At 36.9% G+C, this 20,605-nt stretch overlaps 1 protein-coding gene across 1 annotated transcript in view; it reads right to left on the reverse strand.

Moving 5' to 3' along the window:
* LOC143235757 (protocadherin Fat 4-like) overlaps window positions 1-20,002 on the reverse strand; it is a 45,601-nt gene extending 25,599 nt beyond the window's left edge. The window contains exons 1-8 of the mRNA XM_076473960.1: window positions 19,733-20,002; window positions 15,804-15,938; window positions 12,266-12,436; window positions 9,474-9,685; window positions 8,809-8,938; window positions 7,073-7,158; window positions 4,579-4,663; window positions 2,675-2,803 (exon numbers count right to left, since the gene is read on the reverse strand). Coding sequence (XP_076330075.1) covers window positions 2,675-2,803; window positions 4,579-4,663; window positions 7,073-7,158; window positions 8,809-8,938; window positions 9,474-9,685; window positions 12,266-12,436; window positions 15,804-15,938; window positions 19,733-19,987 — 1,203 coding nt within the window. The 5' untranslated portion in view covers window positions 19,988-20,002. The remainder of the gene's footprint in view (window positions 1-2,674; window positions 2,804-4,578; window positions 4,664-7,072; window positions 7,159-8,808; window positions 8,939-9,473; window positions 9,686-12,265; window positions 12,437-15,803; window positions 15,939-19,732) is intronic.
* Between the last annotated feature and the right edge of the window lie 603 nt (window positions 20,003-20,605).

Consider the following 20,605-nt stretch of genomic DNA (forward strand, 5'->3'; position numbering starts at 1 on the left):
GTAGAACCAGCTTCAAAAATATATACCTGGGGAAGAAGGAACTCGAGGTTGCTTCTGATTGGTCAAGAAATGTACGAAAACCACTAGTAGACCAATCAGCAAAACCTTCGTACCACTGATCATTACACTGCTGGCCAAAATCTTAAGGCCAATGAACAAAGAAAAAATATGCATTTTGCGTTGTTAGACTGAACCACATATTTGGGTAGATCTTCGAAAGATGAAAATAAGAAAAGGTAAAATAAAAATAAAAACTTTTTTAGCATTTAATAGGGAAAATGTGAACACTATGAAATTAGCCTAAATACTAGCTGGTCAAAAGTTTGAGACCATACTGAAACGAAGCGTTAATCGGTAAACACGTAACGAAACTTAGTCATTTGTGTTCAAGCATTAGCGTTGTCAACATCTCCCACTGACATTTCCTGTGTTACAGTGGGTAAGAACATGGCAAAGACTAAAAAGTTGACAGAGTTTGAACGTGGCAGAATTGCCGAGCTGCAAAAGCAAGGTCTCTCTCAACGTGCCATCGCTGGTGAGATTGGGCGTAGTAAAACTGCTTTTGCAAATTTCTTAAAAGACCTTGAGGGATACGGAACGAGAATTTGGAGTGGTTGGTCCAAGAAAATTTCACCGGCATTTGTAGGAGGATTCGACGGGTTGTCCGGTAAGACACCAGCCGATCGTCGAACCAGATTAAGGTCCTTACGGACGCAGAATGCAGCTCAAGAAATATAAGACAGCGTCTACGAGAAAAAGGCTTTACAAACCATAAACGTCTTCAAAGGCCACGTCTCCTCCAACACACCGAAACAGCTCGGTTAAACTTTGCTAAAAAGCACCAAACATGAGACGTAGAAAAGTGGAGGAAGGTTTTGTTCTCTGATGAAAAAACATTTAACCTGGATGGTCCAGATGGCTTCCAACATTGCTGGCACGATAAGGATATCCCACAGGAGACATTTTCTACAGGACACAGTGGAGGAGGTTCCATAATGATCTGGGATGCTGTCTCTTTCCATGGAACAGCAGCTGGCTACATTGGCATGTTGGAGAGAGCATCCTTATTGACTGAAGGTCCTCACTTGTGTGGAAATGACTGGATCTTTCAGCAGGACAACGCTGCAATCCACAATGCCCTTCGGACAAAGGGCTTTTTCATGGCGAATAACATGATTCTTTTGAACCATCCAGCGTATTCTTCCGAACTGAACCCCATTGAAAATGTTTGGGGGTAGATGGCAAGGGAAGTCTATGCAAGTGGACGTCAATTCCAAATAATGCATGATCTTCGTGAAGCCATCTTTACCACTTGGAATAACATTCCAGCCAGCCTTCTGTAAACGCTTATATCAACCATGCCAAAGGACCTTTCGATATGGTCTTAAACTTTTGACCAGCTAGTATTTAGGCTAATTTCATAGTATTCACATTTTCCCTATTAAATACTAAAAAAGTTTTTTATTTTTACTTTCCCTTTTTTTATTTTCATCTTTCGAAGCTCTACTCAAATAAGTGGTTGTGTCAAACAACGCAAAATGCATATTTTTTCTTTATGTTCATTGGCCTTAAGATTTTGGCCACCAGTGTATAAACGCACGCGACCACGTTCTTGCATTACCAAAATAACTGGTCAGGAAACTCAATACAATCCTTATTTAAGCAAGAAGTTTCCTTATGAATGAAATTACTTAAATAACCTCTGTCTTCGGAACAAAATATAAATAATAAATAAAATACATTTTTCTTCATTCCTTCTTTAAGCGAGTTTCTACTTAAAAAATAATAATAATAAATTTGCTAACATTTCTGACTCACAAATGTTTGGGCCGCAGTATCGGATTGGAAGCAATCATATTGAGCTTTATATGCAAAGGATTTTTATACTGGCTTCGCATGTGAAACGCAGTTTTTGATAGGGCAATTTAATATTTGTGAACCAATCAGGTTGAGCGTTAGTTACTAAGGCTTGTTATTCTAGTTTCAATATCAGAAAGGTCCAGAAAAAGTTTACGTAAGTATATCTCGAAACAATATAAGATAGTTAACATTTTAAATGTTTGTTAATTTATTGTTCAGCACATAATAGGCTATCTATGCCGAGCCCAACACTGTGTTTGGAAAAGAAACTCACGACTGAGTCACAGAACGGTGAAAATTTAAGAATATTTTGTAGGAATCTGCATATTTCTTTTCAGATTTGGAGCCAGGTATAGATTGATAATTAAGGATCCATGTTCGTGGAAAAAAACCAAAAAAACGTGTCTTGCACTTACGGGCCATGGGTGCTTTTTTTAAGAGCAGTCAGAGAGTTGGCGGCAGGTATTTTTAGCTGGTTTTCTTCCTTCTAGTCTATCAATTCAATATTACAGACAGCTAGTGTAGACAACCCTTGTGTAGCTTCGTTCAAATATTACAATCAAACAAACGTTTATGAAGGAATTCCACTGTCTACGCCCCCCCCCCTTTCAGGTCCACACCGGTAAGTCTGCGAGCTAACAACGCTAGAAACCAGATTTCGATACCTAGAGTTGGCAGAGCACGGATAGGCATTTGTTTTGTTTTGTGCTTGACTACAAACAAACAAAGATTCTTTAAGGTAGGATAGAGGTAGAGTAGCGCCATCTGGAAATTTTATTTTGATTCTTGTCTCAGGTTCTCGATAAGTACTTACAAGGACGGTCCCCACAGATATGTCTTCTTGCAATTCTTCAAACACAGAGAAGTTGTAATAATTGTGTGTAAAAACAGGCTGCATGTCATTGATGTCCACCACCTTCACAGTCAGCGGAGAGACAGCCATCTGGTGGAGAAATAAATTTATATCGGGATAATTTATTTTCTTTCTTTTTTTTTGTTTCGCTTCTTAGAATTATGGATGAGCGTAAACATTAAAGTCCTTTATTAATCGCATACAAAGTAATTTATTTAAATCTATTCTTACCATTTGAATTTAATACAAATTCATCAACGTGTTTATCATCACCACACTTTAGATCTTTGACCTAACATCAACATGACGACCAACACAATAAGGAGCTTTGAACTTTATATTAAGATGCAATAAGTGCCAGGATGTCGTCAGAGTTTGGTACTAATTAACCACACGCCAATTGAAACTTTAAACCGGTCATCAAAATGTCAAGAAAACTTGGATATAGTTACCCACGTATCATCAGTAGCTAACCTTGTCATCAAGATATCTAGAAAACTTGGATTTAGTTAACCACGTATCATCAGTAACTAATCTTGTTATCAAGACGACACAAAACTTGGATATAGTTAAACACGTATCATCAGTAACTAACCTTGTCATCAAGACGACACAGAACTTGGATATAGATAACTATGTTATCATCAGTAATTAACCGTGTCATCAAGACGACACAAAACTTGGATATAGTTAACCACGTATCATCAGTAACTAACCTTGTCATCAAGACGACACAAAACTTGGAAATAGTTAACCACGTATCATCAGTAATTAACCTTGTCATCAAGACGACACAGAACTTGGATATAGTTAATCACGTATCATCAGTAACTAACCTCGTCATCAAGACGACACAAAACTTGGATATGGTTAACCACGTATCATCAGTAACTAACCTTGTCATCATGACGACACAGAACTTGGATATAGTTAACCACGTATCATCAGTAACTAACCTTGTCATCAAGACGACACAAAACTTCGATATAGTTAACCACGTATCATCAGTATCTAACCTTGTCACCAAGACGACACAGAACTTGAATATAGTTAACCACGTATCATCAGTAACTAACCTTGTCATCAAGATGACACAGAACTTAAATATAGTTAACCACGTATCATCAGTGTCTAACCTTGTCATCAAGACGACACAGAACTTGGATATAGATAACTATGTTATCATCAGTAATTAACCGTGTCATCAAGACGACACAAAACTTGGATATAGTTAACCACGTATCCTCAGTAACTAACCTTTTCATCAAGACGACACAGAACTTGGATATAGTTAACCACGTATCATCAGTAACTAACCTTGTCATCAAGACGACACAAAACTTGGATATAGTTAACCACGTATCATTAGTAACCAACCTTGTCATCATGACGACACAGAACTTCGATATAGTTAACCATGTTATTATCAGTAATCCTGTCGTCAGGATTAGAATGTAACTGGTTGTAGTTCACAGTTTACGTGACAGTCTGCTGAAATAAAGTCTTCACAAGTAAAAGAGGAAAACTTATCTGTAACGAGAACAGTGTTTCTTAATAACAAAACGTTAGATAATTTCCGTTTTTATATCGAGTTCATGTAGGCCTAACTTAATATTCATAGGACTAAATGTAGTTTTACCTTACGTCTAATATTTTATCTAACGAATTTCAATTTTTATTAATGATTCATTTATTTTTGTATTGTTGAAACTTCCAAAAGTAAACTTTAATTAACACGTTTGTCATTAGTGATTACGTTTGGGTCATCAAATTAACTTTTAATTTGGAAATCGCATTACTTTCAACAAGAATTAAAATGTCTTAGGGGTAAACAGTAAATATAGCAGATCTTCTGTATTACTTACATTTTGTCCATCGGACACCTGGACCAGTAAGTTATACGACTGTTTTTCTTCATAATCCAATACACCAGCAGTTGTAACTCGACCTCTAAAAATCCCAAAGCGGTAATTAGCTTTACCAAGTAATAACATGTGATAATCAGAGTGTATCATTTCAACTGGCGTCGGAAAGAAGATTGTGGGGAGTCATGTTAATTTATTAAAATATTATAACTAGAGTACAAATTTGGTGAAGTGAAGGAAAAGATCTGATGAGAGCATGTTAAAATAAGACAGTGTACGACCTATTTTAGTAACCTTCTGTTTTCGACTAATTCTAATCTTTTAATATTCTATAGAAATATTTTCCTTCGGCAAGATGATAAATTTTTTATTTTGTATTTTATACATTATCACGTTTTACCGTAAGGCTCACTACAAGATGTTGGAATCATAAAGCGATCGTATTAAGTAAAGATAATGGAGAGTGGATTTTGGAGAAGGGGAGGTCAGGTTCCTTCTGTTTCGATGCCTGTGGTTTATTCTTTACGAGGTCTGTTAAAAAAATACGCGGACTGTTTGAACTGCGCGGTTCCAGTTGGTTCCAGGGGAATCCGCTTGGTGTCGCTAGGTTCGCACCGATCAGCTGATTACGACGCCATTTCCCGATTGCAGATATCTTCATTTGTGTATTAGCTACGCGGTTTTAAGTGAAGTGCGATTTTTTCGTTTGGCAGATTTCAGAATGAATGACCTGAAGGAGCAACGACTTGCTGTGAAATTTTGTGTTAAACTTGGAAAATCTGCGACTGAAACTTTTGCTATGCTTAACACGGCTTACGGTGATGTTGCTATGAAGCGTACGGCATGTTTCAAGTGGCATGAACGTTTTAAGGATGGTCGACAGTCCATTGAAGATGATGAGCGTTCTGGACGTCCTTCCACGTTAACTGACGACCCACACGTCGACAAAATCAACACCCTGCTGCGGGCAAATCGACGTCTGACTGTCAGGGAGCTTGCTGAAGAGTGTGGGATATCAGTTGGATCTTGTTACGAGATTTTGACCGAAAAATTGAAGATGCACCGCGTTGCTGCGAAATTTGTGCCTCAAAACTCGTGTGTTTTTGGCCAAACACTCGATCACTGTTCTTCCCCACCCCCTACTTACCTGACCTTGCCCCTTGCGATTTTTTCTTGTTCCCCAAACTCAAAAGACCCTTGAAAGGAAGAAGATTTGAGACGATTCCCGAGATTAAGGCAAATGCGACGAAGGAGCTGGAGGACTTTACAAAAGAAGCGCAGCAGGACTGTTTCAACAAGTGGAAACACCGTTGGGATAAGTGTGTGCGTTGGGGAGGAGAGTACTTTGAAGGGGTCCCAGACCTGTAACTTCTAAATAAAGTACATTTTGTTTTATGACGTCAGTCCGCGTATTTTTGAACAGCCCTCGTATTCTTTTACATAACTAAATATTCATTCTCCTATTGTCACGTAACAGACATCTAAAATACGGGATAAAAATTAGCACCAGTTGTTCTCGTGTTATCACGAAACAGACATTAAAATACGGGATAAAATTTAGCACCACTTGTTCTCGTGTTATCACGTAACAGACATTAAAATACGGGATAAAAATTAGCACCAGTTGTTCTCGTGTTATCACGTAACAGACATTAAAATACGGAATAAAATTTAGCACCACTTGTTCTCGTGTTATCACGTAACAGACATTAAAATACGGGATAAAAATTAGTACCAGTTGTTCTCGTATTATCACGTAACAGACATTAAAATACGAGATAAAAATTAGCACCAGTTGTTCTCGTATTATCACGTAACAGACATTAAAATACGGCATAAAGATTAGCACCAATTGTTCTCCTATTATCACGTAACAGACATTAAAATACGGGATAAAAATTAGTACCAGTTGTTCTCGTATTATCACGTAACAGACATTAAAATACGGGATAAAAATTAGCACCAGTTGTTCTCGTATTATCACGTAACAGACATTAAAATACGAGATAAAAATTAGCACCAGTTGTTCTCGTATTATCACGTAACAGACATTAAAATACGGGATAAAAATTAGCACCAGTTGTTCTCGTATTATCACGTAACAGACATTAAAATACGAGATAAAAATTAGCACCAGTTGTTCTCGTATTATCACGTAACAGACATTAAAATACGAGATAAAAATTAGCACCAGTTGTTCTCGTATTATCACGTAACAGACATTAAAATACGAGATAAAAATTAGCACCAGTCGTTCTCGTGTTATCACGTAACAACATGTAAAATTAACACTATTTGTATCAAATGTAACTGAAACGTATGTACCATCTTCATTGTACCGCAGTCTCTTAAGAACAGTTTGATTTACGAACTTAGTTAAACAGAAAGGTTTGCCAGAATATTTCATAAACGTCTTTTGCAGCTACGTCAACATTTCAGGCACGTGTAGATATTGATAAAACATTTGATTGGTTATTGAAAGGATCGTGTTTACCTTTCTGGATCAATTGTAAACTTTTCTTCCTCATTCCCAGCTACGATGAAGTATGTTAGTACCGTCTCAACGTCTGGATCTCGAGCCTACAAGTATGAATACACATATATTGTGATGTGTTGTGTGGTACTGCATCCATCTCTTGTATATGTGTTTAGTAAAAATACACATATATATTGTGATGTCTCGTGTGGTGCTGCACCTTTCTCTTGTATATGTGTTTAGTAAGAATACACATATATTGTGATGTCTTGTGTGGTACTGCACCTATCTCTTGTATATGTGTTTAGTAAGAATACACATATATATTGTGATGTGTTGTGTGGTACTGAACCTATCTCTTGTATATGTGTTTAGTAAGAATACACATATATATTGTGATGTGTTGTGTGGTACTGAACCTATCTCTTGTATATGTGTTTAGTAAGAATACACATATATATTGTGATGTGTTGTGTGGTACTGAACCTATCTCTTGTATATGTGTTTAGTAAGAATACACATATATTGTGATGTGTTGTGTGGTACTGCACCTATCTCTTGTATATGTGTTTAGTAAGAATACACATATATTGTGATGTCTTGTGTGGTATTGCATCCATCTCTTGTTTATGTGTTTAGTAAGAATACACATATATATTGTGATGTCCTGTGTGGTACTGCACCCATCTCTTGTATATGTGTTTAGTAAGAATACACATATATATTGTGATGTCCTGTGTGGTACTGCACCCATCTCTTGTATATGTGTTTAGTAAGAATACACATATATATTGTGATGTGTTTTGTGGTACTGCACCTTTCTCTTGTATATGTATTTAGTAAGAATACACATATATTGTGATGTGTTGTGTGGTACTGGATAACTATATATATATGTGTGTGTATGTCCCTATCTTAGATTGTGTATCAATATACATAGTAGTATAATAATATATGATGTTTTTATTGGATAACTCAGGCTGGTTAACAGTTTTAATGTAATCCTACATCAAATTGTACAAAATTATTCGCTACTAATCTTTGTATTTCAAAATATTTTTGACGTATTTTCTCATCAGCCTTAGGAATGTTTTGTGGACATCAAGGAGGTATACAAGTGAGTGTTTGTAAGCACCTAGATTAAATATGATAAACAGGAGTGGTTTCGTGAGAATTTTGAACACTCCAGAAACAGTATCTGGTGAACATTTTAATATCTTTTTAAGCAATACCAACTGTCACGTGAATATCTTTAACTCCCTTTATAACAGTACTAAGTCTAAATATGTTCATAACTCTTGTTAAAATAAATCATTTTGTTGTTGCTTAGGGTCAGACTGCTGAGTAACTTGTGTTGTGGTCACTACAGGGATTAAACCTTCTATTTCAGTGCTATTTACTTTTACACTTACAGTTGCGCCAGTGGGAACATTAGAATAAGCGTTACAAATAGATTAACATTATAAGATATTACACCACCAAATCAATCAAACCTTTCTACATAGAATTTAAAAACTGTTTGTAAAAACTCGCAAGTTTAAATGTGACAACTGTTTAAAAGGAATACGTCATTGGAAACAGGGCATTTAAAGAGAAGTTACAAACAAAACATAACTTCATATAACCGAAATTCGTAAAACAAAAAATACTTACATCATCTTAGATTATTATTTTCTATATTGTACAGTAACGAAATGAAATAATATATTTAAAAGACAAACTTTACGATAAGAGACGTAAGCCCAAATACGTACAAGGACTTGAGAAACAAAGGCACCAGGTGGCAAACTTTCTCCCACGAATGCCTCATAGGGGGCGCCCTCAAATTCTGGAATATTGTTGTTGACGTCTGTGACGTTAACACGAATTACGGCGACTGATGACCTGGATATAAATATACGTCATTATATCACTCAATAAACCAATCATCTATTTGATTCAAAACTAATTAAACCAAACGTTTTAATATTTCTCTTCCTCTTGAGTTTCGTAGTTTACAAATGAGTGAAGCTATGGTTCTCGTTACATAAAACATTTGTCAAAGTAACACAATAACGTTGATGTTTGTTGTTTTGAAATACCGGCCGACTAGGACTAACCTAAATAAAGATTGTAAAATCCTAATTCAAACACACACACGCCTTCTTTACACACCCGCAATTTCATCCATGAAGGCATTATAATATTACGGTTAATCCCATTATTCGTTGGTAAAAGAGTAGCTCAAAAGTTGGCAGTGGGTAGTGTTGGCTAGCTGCCTTCCATCTTTGTTTTATTTTAAAAATGGATACTCATATCATACCAGACAATAAAACATACTGACTCAAAAAACAAAACAAGAACAAACACACAATGAAACTTATAATAAACTAAATTATTGTGTTGCTAAGCCTAAACACTTTTGAAAATGACCACGTACCTTCTCTCGTATCCAATATCAGCTGAATCAGTAGCAAGAACAAAGAAGGTATACTGAGCAGGTTTGAGGTGGATCTTAGAAAACTTATCCAGAACGTAAATAGATCCATTAACAGCATGAACGCCGAATGGTGCGGATTTACTTAAATAGTCGTCTTGTTTAGAGTAGTGGATGACACCGTTCACTCCGATGTCTGGGTCGATAGCTTTCACCTGTAGACAGGAATCTATCATCATTTTAAATAAAATAACTCTATATATGGTAACATTAACGGGCAGAACATTAACAAAAAATAAAATTCGTCATAATTTTCACCTCTTCTCCTCGAAACAGGCGATTTTTACCATTTGTCAATCACAAGGACATTTTTTGAGTTCACCAATCAAAATGGATACCTTATAAAAGCCATCAATCAATGTGAATACTTTATACAATCTGCAATCAAAGAAGGTACATTATAAAATTCGCCAATCAAAGTGGATACTTTATAAACTCCACCAATTAAAGTGGATACTTTATAAAATCCACCAATAAAATACGATACTTTATTTTATCAATCCATTCCAGACACCAATAAATTAACCTTTATCTAGCACTCGAATTATAAAAATAAGAATAAAAAACATAAGAGGAAATCTGTTCACAGAGGTATGGGAGCGATATTCCCCCTCAATACGAACAGTGACTTTGTAACACAGACGTATGGGAGCGATATTCCCCCTCAATTCGAACAGTTACTTTGTAACACAGACGTATGGGAGCGATATTCCCCCTCAATTCGAACAGTGACTTTGTAACACAGACGTATGGGAGCGATATTCCCCCTCAATACGAACAGTGACTTAGTAACACAGACGTATGGGAGCGATATTCCCCCTCAATTCGAACAGTTACTTTGTAACACAGACGTATGGGAGCGATATTCCCCCTCAATTCGAACAGTGACTTTGTAACACAGACGTATGGGGCGATATTCCCCTCAATACGAACAGTGACTTTGTAACACAGACGTATGGGAGCGATATTCCCCCTCAATTCGAACAGTGACTTTGTAACACAGACGTATGGGAGCGATATTCCCCCTCAATTCGAACAGTGACTTTGTAACACAGACGTATGGGAGCGATATTCCCCCTCAATACGAACAGTGACTTTGTAACACAGACGTATGGGAGCGATATTACCCCTCAAAACGAACAGTGACTTTGTAACACAGACGTATGCGAGCGATATTCCCCCTCAATTCGAACAGTGACTTTGTAACACAGACGTATGGGAGCGATATTCCCCCTCAATACGAACAGTTACTTTGTAACACAGACGTATGGGAGCGATATTCCCCCTCAATTCGAACAGTGACTTTGTAACACAGACGTATGGGAGCGATATTCCCCCTCAATTCGAACAGTGACTTTGTAACACAGACGTATGGGAGCGATATTCCCCCTCAATACGAACAGTGACTTTGTAACACAGACGTATGGGAGCGATATTCCCCCTCAATACGAACAGTGACTTTGTAACACAGACGTATGGGGGCGATATTCCCCCTCAATACGAACAGTGACTTTGTAACACAGACGTATGGGAGCGATATTCCCCCTCAAAACGAACAGTGACTTTGTAACACAGACGTATGGGAGCGATATTCCCCCTCAATTCGAACAGTTACTTTGTAACACAGACGTATGGGAGCGATATTCCCCCTCAATTCGAACAGTGACTTTGTAACACAAACGTATGGGAGCGATATTCCCCCTCAATTCGAACAGTGACTTTGTAACACAGACGTATGGGAGCGATATTCCCCCTCAATACGAACAGTGACTTTGTAACACAGACGTATGCGAGCGATATTCCCCCTCAATACGAACAGTGACTTTGTAACACAGACGTATGGGAGCGATATTCCCCCTCAATACGAACAGTGACTTTGTAACACAGACGTATGGGAGCGATATTACCCCTCAAAACGAACAGTGACTTTGTAACACAGACGTATGGGAGCGATATTCCCCCTCAATTCGAACAGTGACTTTGTAACACAAACGTATGGGAGCGATATTCCCCCTCAATTCGAACAGTGACTTTGTAACACAGACGTATGGGAGCGATATTCCCCCTCAATACGAACAGTGACTTTGTAACACAGACGAATGGGAGCGATATTCCCCCTCAATTCGAACAGTGACTTTGTAACACAGACGTATGGGAGCGATATTCCCCCTCAATACGAACAGTGACTTTGTAACACAGACGAATGGGAGCGATATTCCCCCTCAATTCGAACAGTGACTTTGTAACACAGACGTATGCGAGCGATATTCCCCCTCAATTCGAACAGTGACTTTGTAACACAGACGTATGGGAGCGATATTCCCCCTCAATACGAACAGTTACTTTGTAACACAGACGAATGGGAGCGATATTCCCCCTCAATTCGAACAGTGACTTTGTAACACAGACGTATGGGAGCGATATTCCCCCTCAATACGAACAGTTACTTTGTAACACAGACGTATGGGAGCGATATTCCTCCTCAATTCGAACAGTGACTTCCTATTTCAAGACAGTTGCTATAGGTACTAAAATAAAGTTAGATAACAACGTTTGAACTTTCTCAGGTCATTTTAATAAAAAATTTTAATACCCATACAGCCGTCTTGAGATACGTTTCGACTTCAACTAGGTTTCTGTGTTTAAACTCAAGTTTAAACCTCCTATAATTTTATTAATAAAATAAAACATCGCATTATTTTAAGAACATAAAAACAACTACAAACAAAACTTACAAAGCCAAGGGTACTTCCTGGGGGATCAGTTTCTGTTACAATAAAGTTATAAGCAGGTTCTGGTATAAACTGTGGATTGTTATCATTTGCATCAAGAAGATGAATCTGGACTTGAGTGAAACTTTCAGGAACATTGGGGTTGACGTTCGGTAGGACTTCCTTCGCTGTCACCTGTTGGCATGACACGAGAAATAAACACCAAAACAAAGAAAGCTGGAAAGAAATATTGTCTTTAAACACAGTTTCTCTATGTTTATCATCCGTGAAGTGTTAATGTTGTAGATCATTCATGAACTTTAACACTCCAATCTCGAAAGTAACAACTTTCCAGAAAATAACCACCCAATCTGGAAAGTAACAACTTTCCAGAAAATAACCACCCAATCTCGAAAGTAACAACTTACCAGAAAATAACCACCCAATCTGGAAAGTAACAACTTACCAGAAAATAACCATCCAATCTGGAAAGTAACAACCTACCCAAAAATAACCACCCAATCTGCAAAGTAACAAACTACCCAAAAATAACCACCCAATCTGGAAAGTAACAACCTACCCGAAAATAACCACCCAATCTGGAAAGTAACAATCTACCCAAAAATAACCACCCAATCTGGAAAGTAACAACCTACCCAAAAATAACCACCCAATCTGGAAAGTAACAACCTACCCAAAAATAACCACCCAATCTGGAAAGTAACAACCTACCCAAAAATAACCACCCAATCTCGAAAGTAACAACAAACCCGAAAATAACCACCCAGTCTCGAAAGTAACAACATGCCCAAAAATAACCACCCATCTCGAAAGTAACAACTTTCCAGAAAATAACCACCCAATCTCGAAAGTAACAACTTACCAGAAAATAACCACCCAATCTGGAAAGTAACAACTTACCAGAAAATAACCATCCAATCTGGAAAGTAACAACCTACCCAAAAATAACCACCCAATCTGGAAAGTAACAAACTACCCAAAAATAACCACCCAATCTGGAAAGTAACAACCTACCCGAAAATAACCACCCAATCTGGAAAGTAACAATCTACCCAAAATAACCACCCAATCTGGAAAGTAACAACCTACCCAAAATAACCACCCAATCTGGAAAGTAACAACCTACCCAAAAATAACCACCCAATCTGGAAAGTAACAACCTACCCAAAAATAACCACCCAATCTCGAAAGTAACAACAAACCCGAAAATAACCACCCAGTCTCGAAAGTAACAACATACCCAAAAATAACCACCCAATCTCGAAAGTAACAACTTTCCAGAAAATAACCACCCAATCTCGAAAGTAACAACTTACCAGAAAATAACCACCCAATCTGGAAAGTAACAACTTACCAGAAAATAACCATCCAATCTGGAAAGTAACAACCTACCCAAAAATAACCACCCAATCTGGAAAGTAACAAACTACCCAAAAATAACCACCCAATCTGGAAAGTAACAACCTACCCGAAAATAACCACCCAATCTGGAAAGTAACAATCTACCCAAAAATAACCACCCAATCTGGAAAGTAACAACCTACCCAAAAATAACCACCCAATCTGGAAAGTAACAACCTACCCAAAAATAACCACCCAATCTGGAAAGTAACAACCTACCAAAAATAACCACCCAATCTGGAAAGTAACAACTTACCAAAATAACCACCCAATCTGGAAAGTAACAACTTACCAGAAAATAACCATCCAATCTGGAAAGTAACAACCTACCCAAAAATAACCACCCAATCTGGAAAGTAACAACCTACCCAAAAATAACCACCCAATCTGGAAAGTAACAAACTACCCAAAAATAACCACCCAATCTGGAAAGTAACAACCTACCCGAAAATAACCACCCAATCTGGAAAGTAACAACCTACCCAAAATAACCACCCAATCTGGAAAGTAACAACCTACCCAAAAATAACCACCCAATCTGGAAGTAACAACCTACCCAAAATAACCACCCAATCTGGAAAGTAACAACCTACCAAAAATAACCACCCAATCTGGAAAGTAACAACCTACCCGAAAATAACCACCCAATCTGGAAAGTAACAACCTACCCGAAAATAACCACCCAATCTGGAAAGTAACAACCTACCCGAAAATAACCACCCAATATGAAAAGTAACAACCTACCCAAAAATAACCACCCAATCTGGAAAGTAACAACCTACCCAAAAATAACCACCCAATCTGGAAAGTAACAACCTACCCGAAAATAACCACCCAATCTGGAAAGTAACAACCTACCCGAAAATAACCACCCAATATGAAAAGTAACAACCTACCCAAAAATAACCACCCAATCTGGAAAGTAACAACCTACCCAAAAATAACCACCCAATCTGGAAAGTAACAACCTACCCGAAAATAACCACCCAATCTGGAAAGTAACAACCTACCCAAAAATAACCACCCAATCTCGAAAGTAACAACAAACCCGAAAATAACCACCCAGTCTCGAAAGTAACAACATACCCAAAAATAACCACCCAGTCTCGAAAGTAACAACCTATTTGGAGATAGCCCCCCAATTTCAGAGGTAGCACCTTATCCGGAAATATTCCCTCCCCCGAACTCTCAGAAGTAACAAGTGTGAAGTGTCCGTTTCAGAAGCAACATTCAACCCGGAAATAACTAAGACTTTGTTGTTATTTTTGAATACACTATAAATTACACTTGTTTAAGGTATAGGACACCTACAGTTGATATAACACCTACATCTGATAACGAAATACTATTATGTTTTAAACTGTATCCTTATGACATGTTTTTCATTCAATTCTACATAATTATGAAAAAAACTACCCTAAAAATACAAGTTTCAGGAATATACATACATATATATATAAACAAGTCATGGTAGCTTGAACCCAAATAAAAATAATAGCCGAGAATATAAAGCAAGTGATATCCATCACAAAGCTTGAGATATAAAACTCGTTTCTGAACACGTTTAATGAACATAAAATAGAATATCTTAAACATTTCTTCGACAAGTAAAGATGTCGAAAATTAATTACAGTACCTATCTTTAGTGTTCCAACACAAACGTTTTCGTTGTTACGTTTGCCAAAGACACGGCTTAGCGTGAGCACGCGAGTTTTATAGATAACTATCTTGTTGAGAAAACTGTAACCCAGTTCGAATTTTTGTTCGTTATTGCAAAGCGTGTTTTACACCACTGCTTCAGTTGATAACTTGGTACATGCGGAGAAACAAGAAAAACGCTTCTAAAACCACTCCTTACTTTGAATTTAAGAGTTTTAAATACGAACGTCTGAAAAGAAATAAATGTTGTTATTTAGTGCTATTAATTTTCTCTGTGACTTTAGAAACAAGATACACAAATATATATAACAATCTAAATAGTTGTTTATTGAAACACAGTTCTTCAGATTGTTGCGCCACCTTCATGTCATCAGAACAACCAGAAATGTGAACCGTTGTGCCTTAATCGACATCAGTTTGTAAAAAAAAATTAACCAAAACTATAAATAAATTACTAGTATTTAATTATTTGTATCACTACCTTCATAATTAGTAAATCTTTGGTTTCTCTGTCCAGCTTGGAAGGGTCATGAACTTTGATCCATCCATTTGATTCGTCCACTGAAAAAGCTCGAGATTCATCCTCCAAATGGTACTTAAACTTAGCATTGTCTCCCTAGAAACGGAAACAACACATTTTGTAAAACACGAGTTTTAATTAAGTGTCAACAAGATACAATTTACTTCCTGTTTCAATTTTGTTTCTCTTACAGTTTAGACTTCAAACTGTTCTCGGTCCTGAATTTTGAACTGACAGTGAAACAACGAGTTAACAGTTCAGACCGAAAGCTATTAAATACTTTTATCTGATAGAACAGTGGGACTTCACAGTCATTCCTGAAGTTATACAACATCACTGTTAACAACATAATCATCAATAGAACATACTACAACACTACTGACAACATAATCAGTCATCAATAGAACATACTACAACACTACTGACAACATAATCAGTCATCAATAGAACATACTACAACACTTCTGACAACATAATCAGTCATCAATAGAACATACTACAACACTACTGACAACATAATCAGTCATCAATAGAACATACTACAACACTACTGACAACATAATCAGTCATCAATAGAACATACTACAACACTACTGACAACATAATCAATCATCAATAGAACATAGTACAACACTACTGACAACATAATCAATCATCAATAGAACATAGTACAACACTACTGACAACATAATCAATCATCAATAAAACATACTACAACACTACTGACAACACAATCAATCATCAATAGAACATACTACAACACTTCTGACAACATAATCAGTCATCAATAGAACATACTACAACACTACTGACAACATAATCAGTCATCAATAGAACATAGTACAACACTACTGACAACATAATCAATCATCAATAGAACATACTACAACACTTCTGACAACATAATCAGTCATCAATAGAACATACTACAACACTACTGACAACATAATCAGTCATCAATAGAACATACCACAACACTTCTGACAACATAATCAGTCATCAATAGAACATACTACAACACTACTGACAACATAATCAGTCATCAATAGAACATACTATAACACTACTAACAACACAATCAATCATCAATAGAACATACTACAACACTACTGACAACATAATCAGTCATCAATAGAACATAGTACAACACTACTGACAACATAATCAATCATCAATAGAACATACTACAACACTACTGACAACATAATCAATCAGCAATAGAACTTGATACAACACTACTGACAACATAATCAATCATCAATAGAACATACTACAACACTACTGACAACATAATCAATCATCAATAGAACATACTACAACACTACTGACAACATAATCAGTCATCAATAGAACATAGTACAACACTACTGACAACATAATCAATCATCAATAGAACATACTACAACACTACTGACAACATAATCAATCAGCAATAGAACTTGATACAACACTACTGACAACATAATCAATCATCAATAGAACATACTACAACACTACTGACAACATAATCAATCATCAATAGAACATACTACAACACTACTGACAACATAATCAATCATCAATAGAACATACTACAACACTACTGACAACATAATCCCTATGTTATTCTTCTATGTTCCCATCATGTCAGTAAAATTCTTGGTGAAATATTTGACCTTGGGCACACAATGTAAAGTGAATAATCCCTTTGAATGGTGCCGTGTATTAATATTGTGACAGAACCTAAAACAATATTCCCTAACAAAGCCGTAAAATATGATTAAACTTTTCGTGTTAGTTGTGATTTTATTGCTAAATCCTTGTATTTATGGGGAGGTAAATTTCTAACATTTGATTTCATCTTCGCATGACCTAAAATAACGGTTTCAACACCCAGTTTGTTTTCCTAATCATACTGGCGTTTAACCTTGAAAGTTTCCACATATTCACATACAATCTCACAAATATTCGTACTGCGAAGTTGTGCAGGTTCAGGGGTAAATGTGAGTGCTCCATTTTCCTCTTTTCATTTCCATATGTCATTTCATCATATTTTCTGCGTACTTTGTATTGCAATGTTTACAGACGAGATTCTAACTGTACCTGCCAGTAGTCAGGGTACCATCAATTTTTGTGTTGACTTCCAACTCCAAATGTTATTGACTGATTCCATAACAATTGAATTTTAACCATCTATAAAGGGCCGGCATGGCCAGGTGAGTTAAGGCGTTCGACTCGTAATCTGACGGTCGCGGGTTCGAATACTCGTTGCACCAAACATAGTCGCCCTTTCAGCCGTGGAGGCGTTATAAAGTGACGGTCAATCCCACTATTCGTTGGTAAAAGAATTAGCAGTGGGTGGTGATGATTAGCTTGCCTTCCCTCTTGTCTTACACTGTTAACTTAGGGACGGCTAGCGCAGATAGCCCTTGTGTAGCTTTGTGCGAAATTCAAACCAAGGAAACATCTATAAAGAACACCCACCGTCCTTTGCTAATCCCATTATTTAAAATCTGATAATACTCCACTGATTTGATTATCTTTCTCCTAAACATCAATATTTGAGCAGCTACACATTGTTAACGGTTATTTCGTTTTACTCTAGAGCACCAAGAAGATCGTTATCAGTTGACATTTGTCACAAAAAACAAACATACCCAGATTTACCTGACATCACTGTTAAAGAGTTTGGGTTTTCCGGTTGACTACTGCTGTTGTTAACAATGATAATACTACTTTCAAGTAACTTCTTCATTGTTTCCATGAAGCTTCTACTGAGAAATGAAATTTTGATTCACTTTACAGCTGGCTTCACCAGCACAAACCTCAGTTTCTACCTGTTTATCGTGTTGCATATTTGTCCTGAGAACCAGGAATGTATCACCAAGCTACTACTGTGAATGGTTTAATTCAGTTACAATGTAACAGTAGTCTGGTGCAGTTCATTTCCACAAAACAGCCCCAGAATGTGTGTTTTATATTCATTGTACTCACTGTTTCCATAATTATTTTCAATTGTGTACATTTGGAGGAATTCGGAGTGCAGGCGTTAAAATAAGAAATTATTTTATTCAGTGAGTAAAATCAAAATTAATTATTTTTATTTTGGATTTTTTTTTCTGAGCCGCTTTAATTTATTATTTATCAGAGACAAGGCTTAGAGTGACCTGGTGTTTAACGTGCTTAGCAGTAGACCAGGAGGTCCAAAGTTGGTTTGATTTAGAATTACGCGTAAAGCTACACGAAGGCTATCTGCGCTAGCCATCCCTAATTTAGCAGTTTGAGACTAGAGGGAAGGCAGCTAGTTATCACCTCCCTTCGCCAACTCTTGGGGTACGTTTTTATCAACGGATAATGGGGTTAACCGTCATGTTATAACGCTCCCACGGCTGAAAGGACGAGCATGTTTTAGTGTGACCCTCAGATTACGAGTCAAACGTCCTAACCACCTGGCCATGCCTGTCCACCACAGTTTGAACTGCTGTAGACCACTGAACACTTTTGTACTTTCATTTGTGGGGAGTATTATTACTGTAGTCCACCAGTCTTTAGATATAAAACACTAAACTTAGGGGTCCAGTTACCCTCGGAGGACTCTGCAGATAGCCTGATATGGCTTTGCTATAAGAAGACAATCACATTATAGCTGTTAGAGTCATTATTATATTCAATTAAGAGTAGCTGCATGGAAGGCGACGGGCGATGGTGACCGTTTTTCTCCCTGATTAACAATTTTTAAATATAGAATGGTTATGTTGATCACAAGTCGTGTGAAATTTTCATAAGTTTGACAATAAAATAGAAACAATTAACGTATAAAGAAAAATTAATCCAAACCGACACACTGTTGTCTCCCACATACTGGGGACGCCTATCCAACAGAGATAAAATGCTAAAAAAATTAGGCTTACCATATCTCTATCATGGGCAAACACCTGAATTACATTAAACCCTGGTGGAAGATTTTCAACCACAGTGATGTTGTACGAATCATATTCAAAGACTGGAATGTTATCGTTTATGTCTTCCACTATTACGTTCACTTTGGCCAATGCCTGGCGAGCTGGATTATCCCTCTGGATAGCCTGAAATAAGAAACAAATCGTTTGAAAATCACAACTCTCAAAACACACACAACTCTTCTTCAGTCTATAATAGGGTGACATTAAAGAATTTTGAAATGTATCTTTACGTAATTAAATGCGCATGCGTAATTCTTACTGAGTCAACAGAAATTCTAAGAGCGACTTAGAAAGAGAAAGAAAAACATTACTAGTTAATATAGTGACATCTAGTGGCACTTAACCAACCTAAATTCTTAATTTTATTTATCTATTTATCTATTTATAAACGTGTATAAAAATAATACTTTTTTTTTAGTTATTACGTCCAGTGAGAAAAATCTCAACAAAATCATTACCTCTGTGTAACCCTAAATGGCAATTCACGTTTCAGAGTTCGAAGAAAACGTTGTTTAACTTTTAAGTTTATATTTAGAACAATGTCACATTAGGCTATCCGCTATGTCCAGCGCGGGAAGTCGAATTTTGAAATTAGCGTTGTAAGTTTGTAAACTTACCGCTGTTTTACAAGGGGTGTATTTGTACAAGTCCCCAGGAGGTCGGCGGTACATCTAAAGGCTTATGACGCTAAAAGCTGGGCTTTAATACACATAGTAAGCACAGCACAAATAGCCCATTCCGTCGCTTTGTGTATAACAAACGGTATTCCGACAGAATCCAAGTTTACTCCCATATACGTCTGGGTATAAGTCCATCAGTCGT

The sequence above is a fragment of the Tachypleus tridentatus genome, chromosome 12, assembly GCF_004210375.1.
Source record: "Tachypleus tridentatus isolate NWPU-2018 chromosome 12, ASM421037v1, whole genome shotgun sequence".
NCBI classification, from domain to species: domain Eukaryota; kingdom Metazoa; phylum Arthropoda; class Merostomata; order Xiphosura; family Limulidae; genus Tachypleus; species Tachypleus tridentatus.